This window comes from Pogoniulus pusillus, chromosome 24, assembly GCF_015220805.1.
Source record: "Pogoniulus pusillus isolate bPogPus1 chromosome 24, bPogPus1.pri, whole genome shotgun sequence".
In the NCBI taxonomy this organism is placed as follows: Eukaryota; Metazoa; Chordata; class Aves; order Piciformes; family Lybiidae; genus Pogoniulus; species Pogoniulus pusillus.
This window is the reverse complement of record NC_087287.1, coordinates 10,900,476-10,920,545: the sequence shown is the minus strand read 5'-3', so window position 1 is coordinate 10,920,545 and position 20,070 is coordinate 10,900,476. Positions and strand designations below refer to the sequence as shown.

The 20,070-nt window shown below is 49.9% G+C and overlaps 1 protein-coding gene across 7 annotated transcripts in view; it reads right to left on the bottom strand.

Annotated features, from left to right (window-relative positions):
• Window positions 1-2,387: 2,387 nt before the first annotated feature.
• PLCB2 (phospholipase C beta 2) overlaps window positions 2,388-20,070 on the bottom strand; it is a 52,148-nt gene continuing 34,465 nt past the window's right edge. For all 7 annotated transcript variants that reach the window (XM_064163562.1, XM_064163564.1, XM_064163559.1 and 4 more), the window contains 17 exons: window positions 18,656-18,752; window positions 17,528-17,612; window positions 16,628-16,752; window positions 15,505-15,659; window positions 14,349-14,513; window positions 12,707-12,806; window positions 12,197-12,301; window positions 11,090-11,175; window positions 10,907-11,003; window positions 9,777-9,830; window positions 8,549-8,759; window positions 8,187-8,355; window positions 7,455-7,531; window positions 6,205-6,300; window positions 5,138-5,195; window positions 4,106-4,192; window positions 2,388-3,565 (listed from right to left, as the gene is read on the bottom strand). In XM_064163562.1, the coding sequence (XP_064019632.1) occupies window positions 3,293-3,565; window positions 4,106-4,192; window positions 5,138-5,195; window positions 6,205-6,300; window positions 7,455-7,531; window positions 8,187-8,355; window positions 8,549-8,759; window positions 9,777-9,830; window positions 10,907-11,003; window positions 11,090-11,175; window positions 12,197-12,301; window positions 12,707-12,806; window positions 14,349-14,513; window positions 15,505-15,659; window positions 16,628-16,752; window positions 17,528-17,612; window positions 18,656-18,752 (2,040 nt within the window). In that variant the 3' untranslated portion in view covers window positions 2,388-3,292. The remainder of the gene's footprint in view (window positions 3,566-4,105; window positions 4,193-5,137; window positions 5,196-6,204; window positions 6,301-7,454; window positions 7,532-8,186; window positions 8,356-8,548; window positions 8,760-9,776; window positions 9,831-10,906; window positions 11,004-11,089; window positions 11,176-12,196; window positions 12,302-12,706; window positions 12,807-14,348; window positions 14,514-15,504; window positions 15,660-16,627; window positions 16,753-17,527; window positions 17,613-18,655; window positions 18,753-20,070) is intronic.

Here is a 20,070-nt window from a genome sequence, read left to right as displayed (position 1 = left end):
CCTCTGGGGATGGTAACTCCACCACCTCCCTGGGCAGCCTGTCCAAAACCTTGCTAATTTGGTTACCTAAAATAAGGAATTGAATCATTGAATCTTGGAGTGAGCTGAAAGGGACCTTTAAAGCTCATCTAGTCCAACTCCCCTGCAGCCAGCAGGGACATTTGCAACCTGATGAGAGCTCTGAAGAGCCTGACCTAGAATGGTTGTAGGGATAGGACATCTCCCACCATTCTGGGAAACTTGGGTCAGGGTCTGACCACCCTCATTATCAAAAATTTATTCCTAATATCTAATTTAAATCCTTGGCTTCATTCAGGAAAAAGTTATTTCCAAGTCTGGTGAGGGATGGTGAAGACAGAATGAGACAGAGGAGGATGTTGTGAGAGGTTATGGTTACCAAAGCCCCCTCACCGCAGATTCAATGGCTGAAGAAGTTGCACTTGGGACCTGCGAGCACAGATGACAGAGAACTTGGGGCACCTGATGTCTATCAACCTCTGTGTGCATCCAGCAAGGTTTGGGCCTTGTTCCCACTCACCATTAAGCCCCAGGTGAGCCCATGCTTTAAGAAATGTGATGGTTTATTTCTGTAGACAATAAATAACTCAGAAATGTACAATTCCAGTATGAAGTTACCACAATGAGGTGGGATGGGGCTGCCCTTGACGCCAGAGCAGGCTGGGAAGATCCTGTCCCAGCCCCAGGTGAGCTGGTTGGTGGCTGATAGCAGCACTTTAGGACATGTTTATCATGCAGTGTCCAGGCTGCAGGTCTGTTGTGACTGAGCTCCCTGCTCCAGGAAAGACAAACCTGAGGAACAAGCTGGGGGGCAAAGAGAGGGCTTTATGACAGAAGTTCTGTTGCAGTGTGGCACTGAACATCTTGGGGAGAGAAGAGAAACTGTGGCTCCAAACAGGAGCACACCTTCCTCCTACTATCTCAAATTAAGGCAACAGTTTCAATAACAAGAGGATGGAAGAAGCTCCTTCTCAGACCATGGTTTCACCTGTTTCTCCTCTATAGCTGGTTCAAAGCTGCCCCACCCTCTGCAGCTCTGTAAGGCAGCAGTAAAAGGACCAGTCACATCAATACACCAAAGCTTTCAGCAGCACAAGGTTCTCCAGGTGCCAAGACTTGATGCAGTCCCACATCTGCTCAACTGCAGGGTGAGCTTTGGGGGTCTCATCTCCCCTTCTTACTTCAGCAGTGTTTAGATGGGTTTTTGGGTGGTTGGTGGTTTGGCTTTTGTTGTTTCCTTGAATAACTGGAAGATGTGACCTACAGTGTTTTACTCCTAGGACAAATAGTTTGCACTTCCTTTGAGGTCCCCAAGTATATCTCCTTCCCCCTCTGTCAAGGATGGTTGCTGGTTACAGATGGCTGACTGAAGAGGAATGGCTCTTTTTAAGGTCCCTGGGACCTGGTGCACACAGATTTTTGAGAGGCCAAACCTAGATCCCTGAGCTAAGATTATTTCAGGACACAGTGTGAGGAAGGCTGGGATGGCTGAGCTGAATTATTGCTATTTCCTGCTTTTTCTAGCCCCCACGAGCAACATCTGTCCTACATGGTGCTAGGGAAAGAGTTGGACCACAGGGTTCTAGTTCATCCTGCTGCAAGAGTTGAGAACTTGCTGTGTCAAAGCTGTTGAGTCACAAGGTCACCAAACAGATGAGGGAAGGTAGGTGTAAATTCTGTGTTCACAATAGATGGTGTGGGAAGGTGGTTAGGAGGAACCTAGCTCTTTCCTGTTGCAAGACAGGACCAAGATTTTAGGAATCTGGACCTCGAGCTGTGTTCTGCTGGAAGGTTTTCTGTTAGTGAAGGCAGAGAGCAGTGAGTACCTGCCAGGGCTGCAAGAGGCTGAAAGCCACTTGGCCTTTCAAACTGTACAGCTGGGCAACTTTTCCAGGTTAGACCTTGGACAAGATTTCTAACTTCTGTCCCCAAAGGGGAGCTGCTGTTAGCTGCAGATGCCCAGGCTGCAGGGAGAAATGGGAAGCAAGCCAAGAACAGAGAGTGGAGGAGTTTGGATTTCCCAGCAGCAGGGAACAAGTCCCACAGGTCACTGCTGAGCCTCTTGTCATCACCTGGTATGGCAGCATGGAAAAGCAGCTCCTGAGAACCTTCTGCACTTGATTGGACAGTTCAGTGTGGTTTATAAAATCACAGAATTGTTCTGGTGGGAAAAGACCTCTAAGATCATTGAGTCCAACCTAAGACCACCCTGACTGAGCTGTCTGTGTGCAGGAACCTCAGAGGTGCTGTAACTGGTTGGTTCTTTATCTGAGCAACAGACTCATAAGCAAGTAATTTAGGTTGCTAACTGTAGTTATCCTAAGCCCATAATATGGAACTAATTTAGCTACATAAGAAAAAAGAAAATCAGAGAAGCCCTAAAAATATCCAGTTTCTGCAAAGGAGAACTCTGCAAGTGGTTTTTGTGGGGGCTGAAACAAATGCTGAGGCTCTTTGCCTCTTTCCAATATGCCTTAGACTTACCTAAGGAGCCTGCTCAGGGTAGTCAGGAGATCAGGATTCAGGCTTGAGAACCTGCTCTAAGACTTATGAGAGGCAAAGTGGAAATCAAGAGTGAGAATCACAGGGCAGGACACACAAGAAGAGGACAGAGCAGGCCAGGCCAGAAAATGAAGGTAGCCCCATCTCCACAGGAGGAAATGCTGGGTCGTGGTGTGCAGACAGCAGTGTCTGTTGACACCAGCTGCTCCAAGGTCCAGCTGACCTGTCCTCTAACCTGAGGCTGGCCTTACACCAGCAGGTAGTGCTGCCAGAAGGAAGGCTGCTTTAGAGGATGGTTTGGCCGCCCACACTTAGATGAATCTCAGGCGGCTTTATTCTGGGCTAGCCCTCAGCTGGTAGGAGCATGAGAAGTGGTTACTAGGGAATGTCTCCCAGTTAAATTTCCTTCAAAGGGATCTAGCTCTGAGACCATGCTGATGTGAAGAGCTGCCTGTGGTAGATGCTGAGGGAACTTACTCTAAACCCAGACTGAATTTTGAATGCAGATGCTGCTGTGGATGCCAAGAACTCACTTCTCTCCAGCCACAGGTCCCTTTGTGCTGCTTAAACCCCTCAGTGCTACATCTGAAGACGATAAAATCAGTGAAGGGCAGATCTCTAGGTGCCAATACCTAGGATAACAGAGCAGTAAATTCCTGAAGGATTTCAGGAGTTCCCTGGAATGGAAAGGGACAGCAGAGGTTTGTCAGGCTGGTCTTGACTACACAGCTCCATAAACTATCCTGAAGTGGAACAGTGAGGGAAGTGTCTCTCACAAAATGGTTGCTTCAATCTCGACATCTGGTTCAGCTCCTGGAGGCTCAGCCATGGCTCCTTTAAGCCTGGACACCTCTGCTGCTGGGGCCTTTTCTTTCTGTTGTTCTGCAGAGCCTTGTTCTCTCTCGGGAAGTCTCTGAACTTCTTCCTCCTGAGTCTGTGGCACTCCGGGAAACCCTGCTTTTGCATAGTTCTTCACCATCTCCCGCACCTCCATGTTCAGGCTTTTCAGTTTCTCCTCGTACTCTGCCAGTGCCTCCTGCTGGAGCTGCAGAAAGAAACCTCAAATCATTCTCCAGACACTGCAACCAAACAGGTGTCAGGCTGAGGATGGTAAAAAACCTGCTCCATGAGAGACCAGTATGGGATGTGTTAGGTCTTGATGAGTTTTGAATGGTCTCCATTCCTCAGGCAGCTGTCAGAAGGACTTACCACAGGCTGATGTACAGCAACCCTGAGAGAGCAGGAATGTCTTCTGTGAGTTTGAGGGAGCTCAGGGATAAGACTCCTCTCCTCTAATGATACATTTCCATCACACTTTTCCTTTAGGGGATTTCTATGGTTAGCTGAATGCTGGTGCTGGCTCAGTGTAGGAGTGCAGCACCTCTCGGAGCTGTGTAGGCTCCTGCAGAGCCACATTCTAAGTCATTCATCTTCCCAGCGCACTGGGGAGTGGGTGGCTGAAGTGTGTGTGGAGGCTGAGTGTGGCATTCATCAAAGAATGCCCAGTGAAGGCTGAGCTCCTGGAGTGGGCTGGGTTTGCTGGCTGATTAACAACAGTGATCCTGAGCTTCAGCTTTGCCCTTACCTGACTTTCCTTCTCCTTGATTGCTCTCAGATTATCTGCCTGCTTCTCCTCCAGTTTCTGCTGGTACCTCTCTGTCTTTTCTTTCACCTTTAAAAAGAACAGATTAAACCAAATTAACTTGGATTAAAATACAGATGCTTTAGCCACCCCCAGCTTGTAACAGCAGCACACAGCACAGTGTCCCCTCACCCCCACTTCTGACCAGTGTCTGCTGGCTCTGAGTTATCTGTGTAGAACTCCAGCGCAGCAGGAGCATGTGGGGACACACACACAAGTGCTGCTCTGTAAGGGAACAGGGTTTCTGCAGCATAAAGATGAGATCCTCAGGATCTCCTCTCCTTCTGCATAATTTTCAAAGACTCATAGAATTGTTTGGGTTGTAAAAGACCTCTAAGCTCACTAAGTCCATGGCCATTACACCATGCCCCAAGTACCACATCCACATGTTTTTTGAACACCTCCAGGGATGGTGACTCCACCACCTCCCTGGGCAGCCTGTTCCAATGCCTGACTGCTCTTGCAGGAAAGAGGTTGTTCCTAATCTCCATCCTAAATCTCCCCTGGCACAATTTCAGGCCATTGCCTCTCACTGTATCATCTGATACTAGGGAGAAAAGACCAACCCACACCTGGTGCCAACCTCCTTTCAGGGAGCTGTAGGAAGCAATGAGGTCTCCCCTCAGCCTCCACATCTCCAGACTAAAAGAGTTTTGCACATTACTAAACAGATGTGAGGTGATTCTGCTCATTAGCTGTGCTCCAGAAAATTCTGGAGTTAGAAATGTAAAATACCACAGACAGCTCTGTCTGTGCTGCCTCTGACCAGGTGGGAGGCCTCTCCCAATCCTTGGGGACCTGCAGTGCTTTAGAAGAGGTAGCAGCTGTCTTTAGCCACACCATGGCTATCTGATTCCACACTCAAGAGTCCTGGATGGGATTTAAATGCCTCAGAGACCTCACCCTGTCTGTGAGCTTTGCTCACACCTCACAGAAGATGGAGACTCTGTGGCAGACTGTGAGAGAAGAACTTACCAGCTGGATTGTTTGCACCACTTCCTGGATGTGAGAGTTATTAATTTCTTTCTTCAACCTTTAAAGAAAGGAAATGTATAAAAAGCCTCTCCTCCATCTGCTCCCTTTATATAACCCCCTTTCTCAGTGCTGTGCAGGAAGGCAAGACTCTCCTGCCCACACAGACAGGTGTGGTGTCTTCTCAGTGTCCTCCCACTCTGAGAGACTGCTGTAATTTTAGGACAGGCAAACAAACCCCCATTCATTTGTGACTGAGACAGCAGCCACATCACCAAGGCCAAAATTCTGGGGTTTTTCAGCTTAACAGCTAAAGGACCTTGGCCTGAGCCAGGAGCAAAGGATGGAGTGTCCCCTGTGTCCTTGACCTTGAGGCTGTTCAAACTGATCTATGGTTTGGGTTTTCTGGCTGAGAACAGCACTGACCCTGAGCTTCAGGGCGCTTGGAGACCCAGGCTCAGGCACAGTGTCACCTTTGTAACATGGAGGGAAAAGGAAGGCTGCAGCCTTCATCTGCCTGAGAGCTGCTGAAACTCATCACAGAGTCTAGAGGGGCTGGGGACAACCCACCTTTGGCTCTAGCAGGGGATAGATACCTGCCCGAGGCATGAGGGTAGGCAGCAGGTACATGGAAGAGCCTGAAGTGAGTGAAAGGTGAACCCTAAGGTACCCTTCAAGGTACCATTTCTCCATTCCCACAGGAGCTCCTCCTCCCTGTGGCAGGACACTGCTCCTTTCTGGCTCATCAGAAGTCCAGCCAGTGAAACCAGTCTCACTGACTGCCTTACACACAAAGAATGAAGCCTCTGGAGAGGGCTCCAGAAGCCAGTCTCAGCAGACTGCAGGGGTGATGTTCCTGCTGCAGCTCAGCAGATGTTTGGCCTCTGTGCCTGTGCACTGGAGAAAAACTGCCAAGCCAGGAGGGAGGGCAGGCCAGGCCAGCACACCTCCTCTCATCCCCACACTGCCTGTCTGGCTGCTCTGTGAAGTCTGTGCTGGTGGCAGACCTGCCTGGAGCAGGCCAGCAGGCGTTCTGCATGTGCAGAGCCCAGTGACATCTCCTCCCGTACCTCTCCTGAGCAGCTTTGTCGCTTGTGTTCCTTATCATGGTCTGGATTCGCTCCACTCTCTTTGCCTCCAACTTCTTCCTAATGTCTTTAATGTTGCTGTGGAGAGAAAAGGGTGTTGTGAGGGACAGGGCTGCTCCCAAGGCCCACAGAACAACACAGCTCCCTGCATGGAGAGCTCCTGCTGTCCAGGGAAGCAAAGTCTGGGTGAGTGTCCAGCAGAAAGCTCAGCTTCCACAGGGCAGTTTCCAGCCACTCTGCTCCCAGTCTGGAGCTGTCACAGGGGTGTTGTGACCCAAGTGCAGAACCCAGCACTTGGCTCTGTTGACCCTCTTTCCATTGGCCTCAGCCACCAATCCAGCCTGGCTAGATCTCTCTGCAGAGCCTTCCTACCCTCCAGCAAGAGCTGTACAGCCTTCTGGCTGCTGCAGATGCGACTGTGCTAGATGACATTGTGTTGGTAACAAACCAGTTCCCACCTGCTCCACCTGGTTCTCTTAATCTTGTCTGTATAAGCTCAACCTGCTGAAACAGAGAATCTCTCCTGCTGGACCAAGTTTTGCCTGACTTAACACCTACAGCCTAAGAGAGAATGTAATGGGAGGAAGGAATGAGTGAGGAATTTAGCTGCAGGACAGTGTTATGTTTGCAAGAACAAATGGAGAAATGCCTGTCTAGGACCAGGGAATTGATTCTGCCAGTTGATTGAAGTCCTGGAGCCAAGATGGTCAATTCATTCAGAAGAGTGAACTGAGCTGTCCCTGAAAGGCAGCAGTTGTAATGGACTGACTGGAGCAGATAGAGATGATAGCCAGGGACTATCAGTCTTATTTCCCATCCAAATGAATTAGTCAAGGCTACTTACTGCAGCCCTAATGCTAACTCCTTCTTTGCTGCCTCATGGCAGGAACACTGTCCTGGGCAGCACAAGAACTGTGCTGCCACCACTGTCACTGTGTAAGACTTTGTGTCACACTGGTGAGGGATGGAGGCACAGCAATGTCAAAGAAATGCTTCTCTTGCCCTTATTCATAGAATCGTTTAGATTGGATCATTGAGTCCAACCATTAACCCCACCCTACCAAGCCCACCATTAAGCCATATCCCCAAGCACCACCTCCAGATGGCTTTTAAACACCTCCAGGGACGTTCACTCACTGTCTGCAGGACTGTGTTTTGACACCTAGCAGAAGATGTGCTCCCCCAGAGAAGAGCTCTTCGTTACTACTTTGTGACTCCAGCACTGAGTTTACCTGTCAGACGACTCTTTCAGTGCCTTCAGCTCAGCTGCCTGCCTCTCTCTGGCCAGCTCTGTTATCCTGATGGCTTGCTGTTCAAGGGATGAAAACAAGATCAAAACCAAGCAAACCAGGGTGAGACTCACCACACCACTGGATTCAGCTTTATCCCTCCCTGCACTGAATTGTAGTGGACTGGCTCTCTCAAGGCTCCAAAGCCCCTCTGACCCCTCACACACCTCCAGGCTATCGTCAGCTTCCAATCTGTGTGTGCAGCAGTCAGCATGAATTCATGAAACCACAGAACTGTTGAGGTTGGAAGAGACCTTTGAGATCATCAAGTCTCCACTTGCCTGGAGCTCACAATCCCATCACTGCGGCTAAGCCACTGCCACTAAACCACGTCCCTCAGCACCATATCCATGTGTCCTTTAAACACCTCCAGGGATGGTGACACCACCAGCTCCCTGCGCAGCCTGTACCAGTGCCTGACAACTCCTTCTGGGAAGAAACTGTTCCTCATGTCCAACTTGAACCTCCCTTTGCACAACTTAAGGCTGTTTCTTCTTGTCCTGTCACTTGTTGCATATCAGAAGAAATTGACCCCAACTTGGCTCCAACCTTCTTTCAGGAAGCTGTAGACAGTCAGAAGGTCTCCACTCAACCTCCTCTTCTCCAGGCTGACCAGCCCCAGGCCCCTCAGCTGCTCCTCACCAGCCCTGTTCTCCAGCCCCTTCACCAGCTTACCTCTGTGGCATGCTGCTCCTTCTTCCTTCGAATCCCATCGTGGTGTTCCTCCCCAAGGAGGACCAGCTCCATCTCCAACCTCTCTCTCAGTTCCAGCACTTGGCTGTCCACGCTTTCTCCCATGTCTACAGGATGTGCACAGGTACCAACATCACCTGTTGTCAAACTCCTGCAGAACAGATACAGCAGCTGTGCTGCTTCTAGAGAGGCTGACACAATCCTGACCTTCCTATCCACTCTCAGTGGGTACATCCAGCACTATAAACCTAGGGAGGTGCAGATGCCCACTCAGAGAAGGGGAGCCCATGTTTCTCTTGGGGAGCCCTCTGTGTTGGTTTGAGGAGCTGACCTGCAGGCCTTACCTCTTCTTCAGGGTTTTCCTAGATTGCATCATCCTTTTCTTGCCTCCAGAGCAGACAGGCTCCAAAAACAGCACAGAATATTTCTGCAGCAGCTCCTCCCTCCGTTTACTTCCTTTCCTCTCCAGTTCCCTCAGTTCCTTCTCCTGCCTCTTCAGCAGCTTCATAAAGTGCTTCATCTGCTGCAGCTCTGCCAGGGAGGCTGTCTGAGGCTCTAAAACACAAAGTTAAAAAAGAGGCTGTTTTCTCCCACCCAGCACTTCTTAACCTGTTCTGATGCCTCTTTTGGATGGGACAGAAGTCTGCAGCACTGCCTTCATTCTGCTTCTCCTCTTTCTCAGCACTGCACCCGGTGGACACGTGGCATGGGGATGGTCAGAAGTCATGGCTTCAAGCTGCACCAGGGGAGGCTCAGGTTAGATCTCAGGAAAAAAAATTCTTCCCAGAAAGGCTTCTCATGCCTGGAACAGTCTGCCCAGGGAGCTGGTGGAGTCACGATCCCTGGAGGGGTTTAAAAGCTGTGTGGATGTGGTTTAGAGGCAGTGGCTTAGCAGTAGTGGTGAGACTGTGAGCTCTAGGTGATTGGCTGAGCTTGACCTCAAAGGTCACTTCCAATCTCAACAGTTCTGTGGTTCTATGATTCCATGGCAAAAATTGCTGTCTGTGGACTCCCAGTTCCTTTTCCTCAGAGCTGTTCTCCAACAGACCAGCCCCCAGCCTGTACTGATCCCTGGGGCTGTTCTTCTCCAGATGCAGGAGACAACACTCGCCTGTAGTGCATTTCATTAGGTTACAAACCTGGCTAGAGCACAACTCATGTGACAGCCCCAGCCTCCCACCCTGCTCTAAAGTTGTCTTACTGCAGTACTAAAGCTGGGGCAGCCCAAAGATCTTCTGAGCTGTGCAGGTGACAGTGGCCCAGCTTGTGTAAGGCATTGGCCATTGTGACCCCAAGCCTCTTCTCTCCTCCTGATCTGCTGTGAGCTCAGTTCCAGCCTGAGAGCTCACCACACACCATGCCAGGGGTCAAAATGAGTTGATGGTGCTACAGGCAGGGAAATGGAGTCCCCAAGCACAAAGTTCCACTAGTATGTCTTTAGTGCTGGCTACAATAGGTAGAGCTGGGATAGGGCTTTTTGAATTCACCTCTATGCCAGTCAGAAACTGGGCAGAGAGGGAATGTAAGATGACTGGAAGGGCCTCAACCCACGTGAAGAGCAGAAGGTCTTACCTGCTATCTGTGTCACTTCTCTCCTGTTTTCATCCTTGGCAAATGCTGCTGCTCCTGAAATCACAAAACCAGAGCCTGTTCATGTTCTGTCTTAGCTCTTTGGGTTGAAAACAGACAGCAGAGAGCTCATCAAGAACAAGGGCCACATAAAGGTGTGAACACAAAGAATTCATTAAGCTGCTGAGATACTTGGGAGCCTAACAGGCACAAGAGAAAGGGAACAGGGCTCTCTGCCTTGCCAGGCAAAAGGGCTATTTGTTTCCTCCTAGCTTGGTATTGCTGGGGATGATCTGGCACGTGGAGACTTGTTTTGATTAGGTGAGAAGGATGTTCCGGTCTGAAATTTGAGAAGCTGCTTGTTTGGATACCAACATATTTGCAAGGGCATTACTCAGGTTGACACAGTTTATAAGGAAGGAATGCTGATTAGCTGTTGATCACTATGAAACACAACAGAAGAGAATGAGATCATCTGAGCTGAAATTATTCTATCAATTAGCTGGTGTTGGAAGCATGTTTGAGAAAGATGAGGGAGGCTGCAAATGCTCCCTCACTGGAGGTGTTCAAGACCAGGCTGGGTGAGCTCTTGAACAACCTGGTGTAGTGGAAAGTGCCCCTGCCCACGACACCTTCAAGGTCCCTTCTATGACTCTATGAACACCCTTCTGGCACTTCCACCAATACTACACCTTTACCATTTGTTGTCTATCTTGTATGGCCAAGAGGGTGCCAGTGTGAAAGGAACAAATGTATTTTCAGGACAAACTTTCTCTGCTAGAGCTTCTTTAACCTAGCAGTCAATATTGGCATTGTGTTTTGATGTCTATCAGACATGGTGCTGAAGGATGTAGTTCAGTGGTAGTGGCTTAGCAGCAGTGGTGGGACTGAGCTCCATGTGAATGGTTGGACTTGATGATCTCAAAGGTCTCTTCCAGCCTCAGCAGTTGTAAGAATCTATAAATCCCTAGCTTCTCTCCACTTCATCTGATTGGTCCAAGCTGAGCAGCTTTTGCCTGTTATGTTAATGGGCCCCCATTTAATCTTGCAGTCAGCACCCAAGACTGTTTCTTTCCACCTTTCAGTGGACAGGCCTTCCCTTCTAGCTCAGCCCACACCACCCACAGCTTTACCTGCAGGCCCATTTGGAAGAGGAACCCCAAATTTCCAACTGGAGTCTGGTATCCCATTAGTTTCAGCAGATGGGAGGTTCCTGTGTGTGCCAGGCCTCTAAAGCAAAGATCATCAAAGCTCCATTATTCCAGACTGAAGCCACTCAACATGCTGGAGACAGCAACAGAGCACAACAAACTCACCTCCACCGAGCCATCCTTCAGCTTCACTGATCTCTTGTCTTGCAGGCTGAAGAATTTGATGGGGTTGGAGAGAGCAATAGTCAGATCTACAAAAACAGAGGAGGCCTTTGCTCAGATTGTCTCTGACTTCCTTTGCCTTCTGGCCTGGGACAGGGCTGTTTTGTGTTCTCTACTTGTCACAAGCTTCTCCCTGACAGAACAATGGGAGGGGACCATCTTCACCTCAGTCCTTTTCTGGGGTGCTGGCTCACAGCTGATGTTTAGGGCATCTCTGTGAAGCTGAGGAGAGCATCCTGCTCCCAAAATCCTAAACCAGGCTCAGCCTTTGCAACCTGCACAGGTCCCTGCTCCAAGCCCAGGCCATGCTGTACAAACTTGGCCTTTTGGACGAGTATGTTTTAAAGCCTCAATCTCACAGGATTGCCCTTTTGAACAGGATTCCTTTGCAGGAGCAGAGGAGAAGAGGGAGTAAACATGTGCAGTATTCACAAGAAGCTCTGTGGCTGATACTGTTCATTCTGTGTGGCTTTGCTCAGGACTTTAAAAGCTTTGCTGTCAACACCTTCAGCAGGGCTTCTCCCTGATTCATCTCTCACTTTGACCATCCCCTTTTTAAGGGAAGATCACTCTGTCTCAGCACTACCAAGAACGTTCCTCTCTTCAAGCAGGGAAGAATGGTCTTAAAGGTCCCAAAAGCCCTGTTCTCCTCAGTCTCTAACAGTTTTCCTAGACTCTAGGAAACAGTTTTCCTCAAACTCTAACAGGTTTCCTAGAGTGAAGCAGCCTTCACTCTAGGAAACCTCTACCCTGCCTCTGAATAAAAACAGTGAAGAGATTGACCCAGTCCAAAGCAGAGACAGCTACATCTGCACTGCACACGCCAGTATGGGTGTGTGCCTCCACCCATACTGGGAGCCAGTCAGAGCTACAGAGCAGGCATCCATTGTCTCCTGATGAGAGCAGGGGTGTGACAGGATGCTGGTGAGTGCTCAACTCCCATCCTGACAAGGAATTAAGAGTGCAGCAGGAAAACAACCCCCAGGCTGAAAAAAATGCTTCTGGATCAGAGTCTGGTCAAAGCCAGAGCTGCCTCCACATGGACTCTACCTGCCCAGGCATCAGGGACGTAGTCCTTCACCTCCAGGTACACGAAGAGCGAGGGCATGGTGAGCGGCATGTTGCTCTCGCTGCGCAGGCACACGTGGTGGTAGCCTGAAACCAGGGAGAGAAGCTGTCCCCTCTTGCCTGTGTGTTCCAGCAGCAAAACAAATTCTTTCCTTGCAGAGGGTGTGGGCAATGAATTAGGGAAGAAAGCCAAGGCTATGACAGGATGAATTCCAAGGCTTCAGAGCCTATGGGACTCATAGAATCACATAGACTGGTTTGGGTTGGAAGGGATCTTAAAGATCACCTCCTTCCAACCTCCTTGCCTTGGGCAGGGACACCTTCCACTAGACCAAGTTGCTCAAGGCCCCATCCAACCTGGCCTTGGACATTTCCAGGGAGGGGGCATCCATAAATGGAGATTAAGTAGCAAAGTATGCAGCTATTCATATCTCCCTTCCAATGAATAGTCCCCCAGGGCTCAAAAGCTGCAGGAATTCCCATCCCATTTACCTGAGTGCACTGCAGTGACAGGAATGACACGGTGGCCAATGAACTTCCCTCCTTCCTCCCAGGCCACGATTTTGAGAGATGCCAACTCAGGCATCACGATCTGAGGAGAAAAGAGCAGAGTAAGACACCAACAGAGAAGCAGGTTAGAAAAGATCTCTAAGATCATCCAGTCCAACCATCAACACAACACCACCATGGCTATTGAACCATGTCCCCAGGTGCCATGGCCACACAGTTCTTGAATACATCCAGGGATGGTGACTCTATCACCTCCCTGGGCAGCCTGTTTCAATGCCTGACCACTCTTGCAGGAAAGAAATTGTTTCTAATCTCCACCCTAAACCTTCCCTGGCACAATTTCAGGCTGTTGCTTCTCATTTTGTCACCTGACACTAGGGAGAAGAGACTGACTCCCACCAAAGCCTCCAAAGCACAGCTTCTGTGCAGCAATTCACCAGAGAAGGGAATGAACTGGGAAGGATAATTCCAAGCACAAAAACTCTGCCATAAGGGCTCCTGTTTCCTTCCTCTCCCATTTTCTTCTGCCATAAAATGGGCTAAAAACTACTCTGCCAGAACTGGAGCCTGAAAAGTGTTTTCTGGAATGAGGATAGGATTTATCTACCACATCCCGAGCAGGCTGAAAATATCTGCTGCTTCATGGTGTGCTTGACAGAGAGGAATTGTGCAACCTTGGGTTTTGTCTCTGGAAGCTCCTGCAGACAGGCCAAATGTTCCTGTCACCTCTGACTTAACCCTCTGCACCCTGGAGCTGGGTTAGTGACAACTGAACTCTTGTGGGCAAGCAGGGCAGCTTTCTGTATCCTGGCACAGCTGAACACCTTCCTCTGCTCCCATTACCCTCCTCTCCTCCAGTTTGTCTGTGTCTCATTTACAGTTTAACTGCAGACAGTTAGAGTCAGTTCCTTTCTGCTTCTTGGTGCTTGAAGCTTTCCAAGATGATGAGTCTGAAGTACAACACAGATTTATGGAATGACAGGGGCTGGCAGGGACCTCTGGAGATCAACAAGTCCAACTCCCCTGCCAGGGCAGGGTCACCTAGAGAGGGTCACACAGGAACACATTCAGGTAGGTTTCAAACTTCTCCAGAGGTGGAGACTCCACCACATCTCTGGGCAGCTTGCTCCAGGGTTCCTTCACCTTTAAAGAAGTTCCTCCTCATATTTACGTGGAACTTATGTTCCAGTTTGTGCCCATTACCCCTTGTCCTGCCCCTGGACACCACTAAACACAAACTGGTCCCATTCTCCTGACACCCACTCTTGAAGTATTGATCAGCCTTGAGGAGATCCTACATTCTGTCTGCTCTTTTCCAGTCTGGAAAGCCCCAATTCCCTCAGTCTTTCCTCATCACAGAGATGCTCCAGTCCCCTCAGCATCTTTGTAGTCCTTCTGCTGACTGTTACTGCCAGGAATGTTCCCAGCTACCCACTGTCTGCTCAGGGAAATGCTGATGGGAGTTGCTTTGGATGTTACCAGCTTCAGCAGTGCGTGGCACCTTGTGTGCCTAAAGCCACCACTGAGATCTCCAGGAGGGGGTCCCTGCTGACCCTACCACTGACCTCTCCTGAGGCAGGGCTTGTAGCCAGCAGGACCTTTAGGGATTCTCAGATGTAATTACCTTTTCAAACACAAAAGCCTCCTCTTTCCAGACAGGGTTAATGGAATTGGCAGTGGAGGTCAGTTTGGTTCTGTATTTGCGTTTTGTGTCCCTCGGCAACCCAAACAACTCAACTTCCACATAAGTCTTCACACTGCGGTCAGAGAGGAACTGGCCAGAGAGTATCTAGGAACAAGCAGGAAGAGAATCAGCAGCTGCCAAAGTGCATAGAAGAACCCACCCATATCTTCACCCCAAAGTCCTTCTCCCAGCCCAAACCATCTTTCCTGCTGCAGCTTCCAATCCACCACAGGCTTTTTGTTTACCTCCACCCGTGTTCCTTTGCTCCAGTGCTTCCTTCAGCCTCCTCCCCTCCCCATCACCACAGCCTTGGCTTCTCTCTGGCAGATGCTAATTTTCCATTTTCATGCAATTATGATTAATTTAAAATAGTGAGAAGCCTGGGAGTTGCCATGGCAACAACTCTCCCACAGGCCTCTCTGGGTTCATCTGCCACTACCAACTCCACTGAGTACCAAACAGAGGGGACAGAGATGCCAGTTACAGAATCAAGGGATGGTTTGGGTTGGAAGGACCTGCAAGTTCCATGTCCTGCCATGGGCAGGGACACCTCCCACTAGTCCAGGTTGCTCAAGGCCTCATCCAACCTGGCCTTGAACATCTCCAGGGAGGGAGCATCCACAACCTTCCTAGGCAGCCTGTTCCAGTGTCTCATCACCCTCACTGGAAAGAATTTCTTCCTAGTCTCCAGTCTCAATCTCCCCTCTTCCAGTTTAAAGCCATTGCCTCTCACCTTAATACTACACCCCCTTGTCAAAAGTCCCTCTCCAGCTCTCCTATAGCCCCTTTCAGGTACTGGAAGGCTGCTCAAAGATCACCCTGGAGCCTTCTTTTCTCCAGCCTGAGTGGTCCCAACTCTCTCAGCCTGTCCTCTTAGTGGAGATGCTTCAGTCCTCTGATCATCATCATGGCCTCCTCTGGACCCACTCCAACAGGTCCATATCAGGGGCAGCAGGTCTGGATGCAGTATGCAGGTGGGGTCTCACGAGAGCAGAACACAGCTGGAGAGTCACCTCCCTGGTCCTGCTGGTTACACTTACACACGAGGTGCCAGGAGGAGGTGCCTGGAGAGGCCCATCCCCATGGTGGTACTTGCCGTGACAGAGAGGGTGCTGGCCACCACCACGTCAATGCGGTCCACAGAGAAGGGGTCAAACTGCTTGTCTGGGCGCCTCAGGAATTCATGCTTCAGCAGGTAGCCACACTGCCCGTTGAACTCAAAGAGAGCCATGTTCTGCTGCATGGGGACATCTGCCAGAGGGGAACATCACAGGGACAATGTCTGTGGCACCCCATCACATGGCTTGTGTGCTCTGAGCGAGCTGGAAGATGCTGTACCAAAGGCTCACAAAGCCACTGGAAAAACTAACTAAAACCTCTCAGCACCCCACAGGGAAAAGTATGACAGCAGCTGCTGGGAGTGCTTGGCTCGTGACTGTACCATAAGCCATAGCTAGGACTAGATTAAAACCTGCTTTAGGAAGTCCCTGCTGGTGTGGAGTGTGAACTAAATAGTTGCTTGCACCCCTCTGTTCCTTCCCTGTTTCATTTTGAGCCCCCTCTAAGTTCATATCCTCTGCCTCTGCTCTCGAGATCACTGTCCCCTGGTTTCTGCACCTTGATAGGATAGGTGCTAGAGGCTAGGATAGCCTCTTCTTACTTACTCTCTCACTCCCTTTTGAATTTGATTCTTTTTTCCTCTCATTGATCCCACAGATTGTCTCCAACACTCTCTATAGACAAAACACTCTTCAGCAGAAGGAAGGATATGAAGAACAGCTTCACCTGGAGGCTTTTATTTCCTCCTCATGCTGGTTTTGCAGCAAGGGAAGGTTTTTCTTCCCTGTTCAGGTCAAAATACTGGCAATAATAGCACAGCCAGGCCAGGCTCTGCCTGCTGCCTTGCAGAAGAAACAGCAACTTGGAGGAAGGAGGAACTCCATAAGTATTTGTGAACATTATTTAGCCTGACACCATGTTACAGCACAGCCAGAGATTGTACCCAGGGTGACAACAGGTCCATGTGTTTGTAGACACAAGCGTGTGCCAGGTTTGTGCTGGGCCCAGCAAGGTGCCTGGGCCTGAGGGAGATGGAGTCAAAGAAGAATGCTGTGGGAGAAGGCACACAAAGGTGCTCAGGGAAAGAGCAGTGTAGGAGGAGCCAAGAAATAGGAACGGCCAGCCTCCTCTCAGCAGCGGAAGGACAACGTGGCACTCACCCATGGTCTGGAAGTTGAGTGCCACCATCTGACAGCCGACGTTCCAGAACATCTGGGGCATGTAGTTGGAGGAGTCCATGCGGGTGCCTTTGGGGTAGATCCGGCTCATCTGGCGCTTGTTGTAGCTACACAGGCTCTATTGGAAACAAGTCTGGAGCACTCCTGGGGAGCCTGGGGCCAGCTCATGAATTCTAGGGTGGAAATTGTTCAAGCTCTGCTACCAAATACTCAGACCCTTTCCGAGAAGAATAAGAGGCTCTGGCAACAAGAAACTCCTTTCTCACAACCTTTCCACTTAAGGACAAGCATCTGGATCACAGTATGTCAGGGGTTGGAAGGGACCCAAAGAGATTGAGTCCAACCCCCCTGCCAGAGCAGGACTATAATTTAGCTCAGGTCACAGAGGAATGCATCCAGACAGGCCTTGAAAGTCTCCAGAGAAAGAGATTCCACAACCTCTCTGGGGAGCCTGCTCCAGTGCTCTAGGACCCTTACAGTAAAGAAGTTCCCCCTTGTGTTGAGCTGGAACCTCCTGTGCTGCAGCTTCCATCCATTGCTCCTTGTCCTATCCCAGGGAGCAAGCGAGCAGAGCCTGTCCCCCCGCTCCTGACCCCCAGCCCTCAGGTATTTACAAACAGTTATTAAATTCCCTCTCAGCCTTCTCTTCTCCAGACTCTTCTCCCAGCAGCCTTGCAGAAGGATGCATGCTGTTGAGAATCTCTGAAGAGCCCCAGAGCCACCCTGGAAGGTCCAATGTCTCCAGCACCTGAACACTTTGTGTCTCTGACAAAGAGTTTACAGGTTCTGACACTAGAAGCCAGCTGGAAATGCCTCAGCCTTACCCAGGCTCCCCTACTCCACACAACCAACCAGACGAGCCAAAGGTGGCCAAAAGGATACTCCACGAACTGCACAGGGAACTTGGTCAGCAGGTCATAAGCCTTCAGCTCGGTGAAGGAGGAGATGACATAACTCCGGTTCTTCTCTAGAGGCAGGAGATAAGGAAGCATTCAGAAGAAAGGCAGCCCCAGCTCTCCCAGTCTCTGTGTGAGGAGCAGGGAACCCAAGGAGCACTTGGCCTCTTCATTCCCACTTTCTACTAGCTACCATTTTCTATCAATGGTACCATTTTCTATCAATGCAATTTACCTTCTCCTGGTCCCCGGAAAAGGGACTGGACAGTAACAGTCCATAAAAGGTGTTTTGTTTGCCAGAGAGACAATGGCTGTGTCCTGCAGGGCAAGGGCACAGGCAGGATGGACTTACAAACCTGGGAAGGACAAGAACTTTGCCCATATCCTCCCAGATTTCAGTGACATTTAGAAAATAGTTCCTGCCCAGAGCTTTAGTTCCAAGTGAATCCAAATATTCAGTCTCAGAACTCATAAAATCCTAGAGCTGTCAAAGTTGGAGGAGACCTTTGAGGTCATCAGGTCCAACCATTCACCTGGAGCTCACAATCCCATCACTACTGCTGAGCCACTGCCACTCACCCACACTCCTAAGCACAAATCTTGCACAAAGTCCTTTATTTTGTCATGTTTCCTCTTCCTCATTCCCCTGTTTTTCCTCCTTTTTGTTCCATCAATCAAACCAGCTCACTCAAAGCTAGACCCAAATGTGGGAAGTGTTTAGAGGAACCGATGTGCCTAAAAAAACCATGTGCATGGTCAGTGCCTCAGATGTTCCTCTGCCCAATCACCAGAGAAGAGGAAAGCCAGGCACACACGTTCAGAGAAGCTGGGCTCATCCCCTGCCTTCAGAAGCAGCCAAGCAAGCCCACAGAGATGTCACTAGCCTCTAGGCTCTTTGTTTTCACCCTCGGTTATACAACTGCCACCAGTATCTGACACCTCCTGTCATCTCCTTACCAATACCTCACTATAAATATGTGACTGTGCAGGCTGTGAGGGGAACACAGCAGAAAATGGGTGAAACCAAGTCACAAGGGCAGGTGGAGAAGAGCAGCACCTGAGGGCACTGCTCTCCTGGTTGAATGGATCCTGGAAAAACCCGAGTTGGACTTACGGGCAGAGACTTCAAAGGAGTCAAATTTGATAGGCTGTATGTAATTAACCAGGCTGGACATCTCCTCGTAGGCTGTCACCTCCAGACCAGCAGTGCCCTGGGCAGAAAGCATGACCAGAGAGAAGAGAGATGCAGAGAGCTTTTGAGAGATGAAACAAAACATGCCTGGTCCTCACAAAGGACTCTGCTGGCTGCCCGGACCAGAGCACAGCAGCTCTTGGTCCTCTGCAGGCGGCACAGACAGGGCTGCAGTTCCCAGGTGGCTTCTTGAAAACTGAAGCTGGGTCATACAGAAAGGTACCACAGAACCACAGAGCAGCAGGGGTTGGAAGGGACTTCTGGAGATCACTGAGACCAACTGCTCTACCAAGACAGGGTCACCAGGAGAAGGTCACACAGGAACACATCCAGGTAAGTCTGGAATGTCTCCTGAGACATTCTCTCTGCAGAGAGCCAGGACCTCTGTAACCTCTCAAAGCACAGAGTCTGGGACAAACCAGACACATTTTCCTCCTCTCTGAGGAGAAGGAAATGGAAAATGCTTTACTTTGTTGGGTTTTTTTCTGTTCATGGTAATGCTGACCTCCTCCCTCCACTTTCTGCAGGAGCACTTCATGTTTCAGTAACAAATTCTGTCAGACTAGGGCTGAACCTCTCTGAACAGCCTGAGGCAGAGAGTTATCCCCAGTCACGCAGTGATCAGATAGAAGTAACTCTTCTGTCATATGCTCTGTGCTTGCAATGCAGAATTATAGAATCACAGAATGGTTTGGGTTGGAAAGGATCTTAAAGACCATCTAGTATCAATTCCCTGCCATGGGCAGAGACATCTTCCACTAGTCCAGGCTGCTCACAGCCCCATCCAACCTGGCCTTGAACACTTCCAGAGAGGACACACCCACAACCTCCCTGGGCAGCCTGTTCCAGTGTCTCATCACCCTCACTGGAAAGAATTTCTTCCTCATCTCCAGTCTCAAGCTCCCCTCTTCCAGCTCAAAGCCATTGCCTCTCATCTTACACTATAAGCCCTTGTCAAAAGTCCCTCTCTAACTTTCTTGTAGCCCCCTTTGGGTACTAGAAGACTGATCTAAGATCTCCCTGAAGCCTTCTCTTCTCCTGGCTGAACAGACCCAACTCTCAATCTGTCCCCATACCAATTCCCCTGCCTCGGGCAGGGCCACTTTCCCCTAGACCAGGTTGCCCAAGGCTTCATCCAACCTGGCTTTGGACACCTCCAGAGGAAGAGGGCACCTATGACCTTCCTGGGCAACCTGTTCCAGTGTCTCACCACCCTCATCGTAAAAATTCTTCCCCATCTCCACTCTAAATTTTCCCTCCTCCAGCACAAAGCCATCACCCCTCATTCTGTCATTACAAACCCTTGTCAAAAGTCCCTCCCCAGGTCTTCTGTAGCC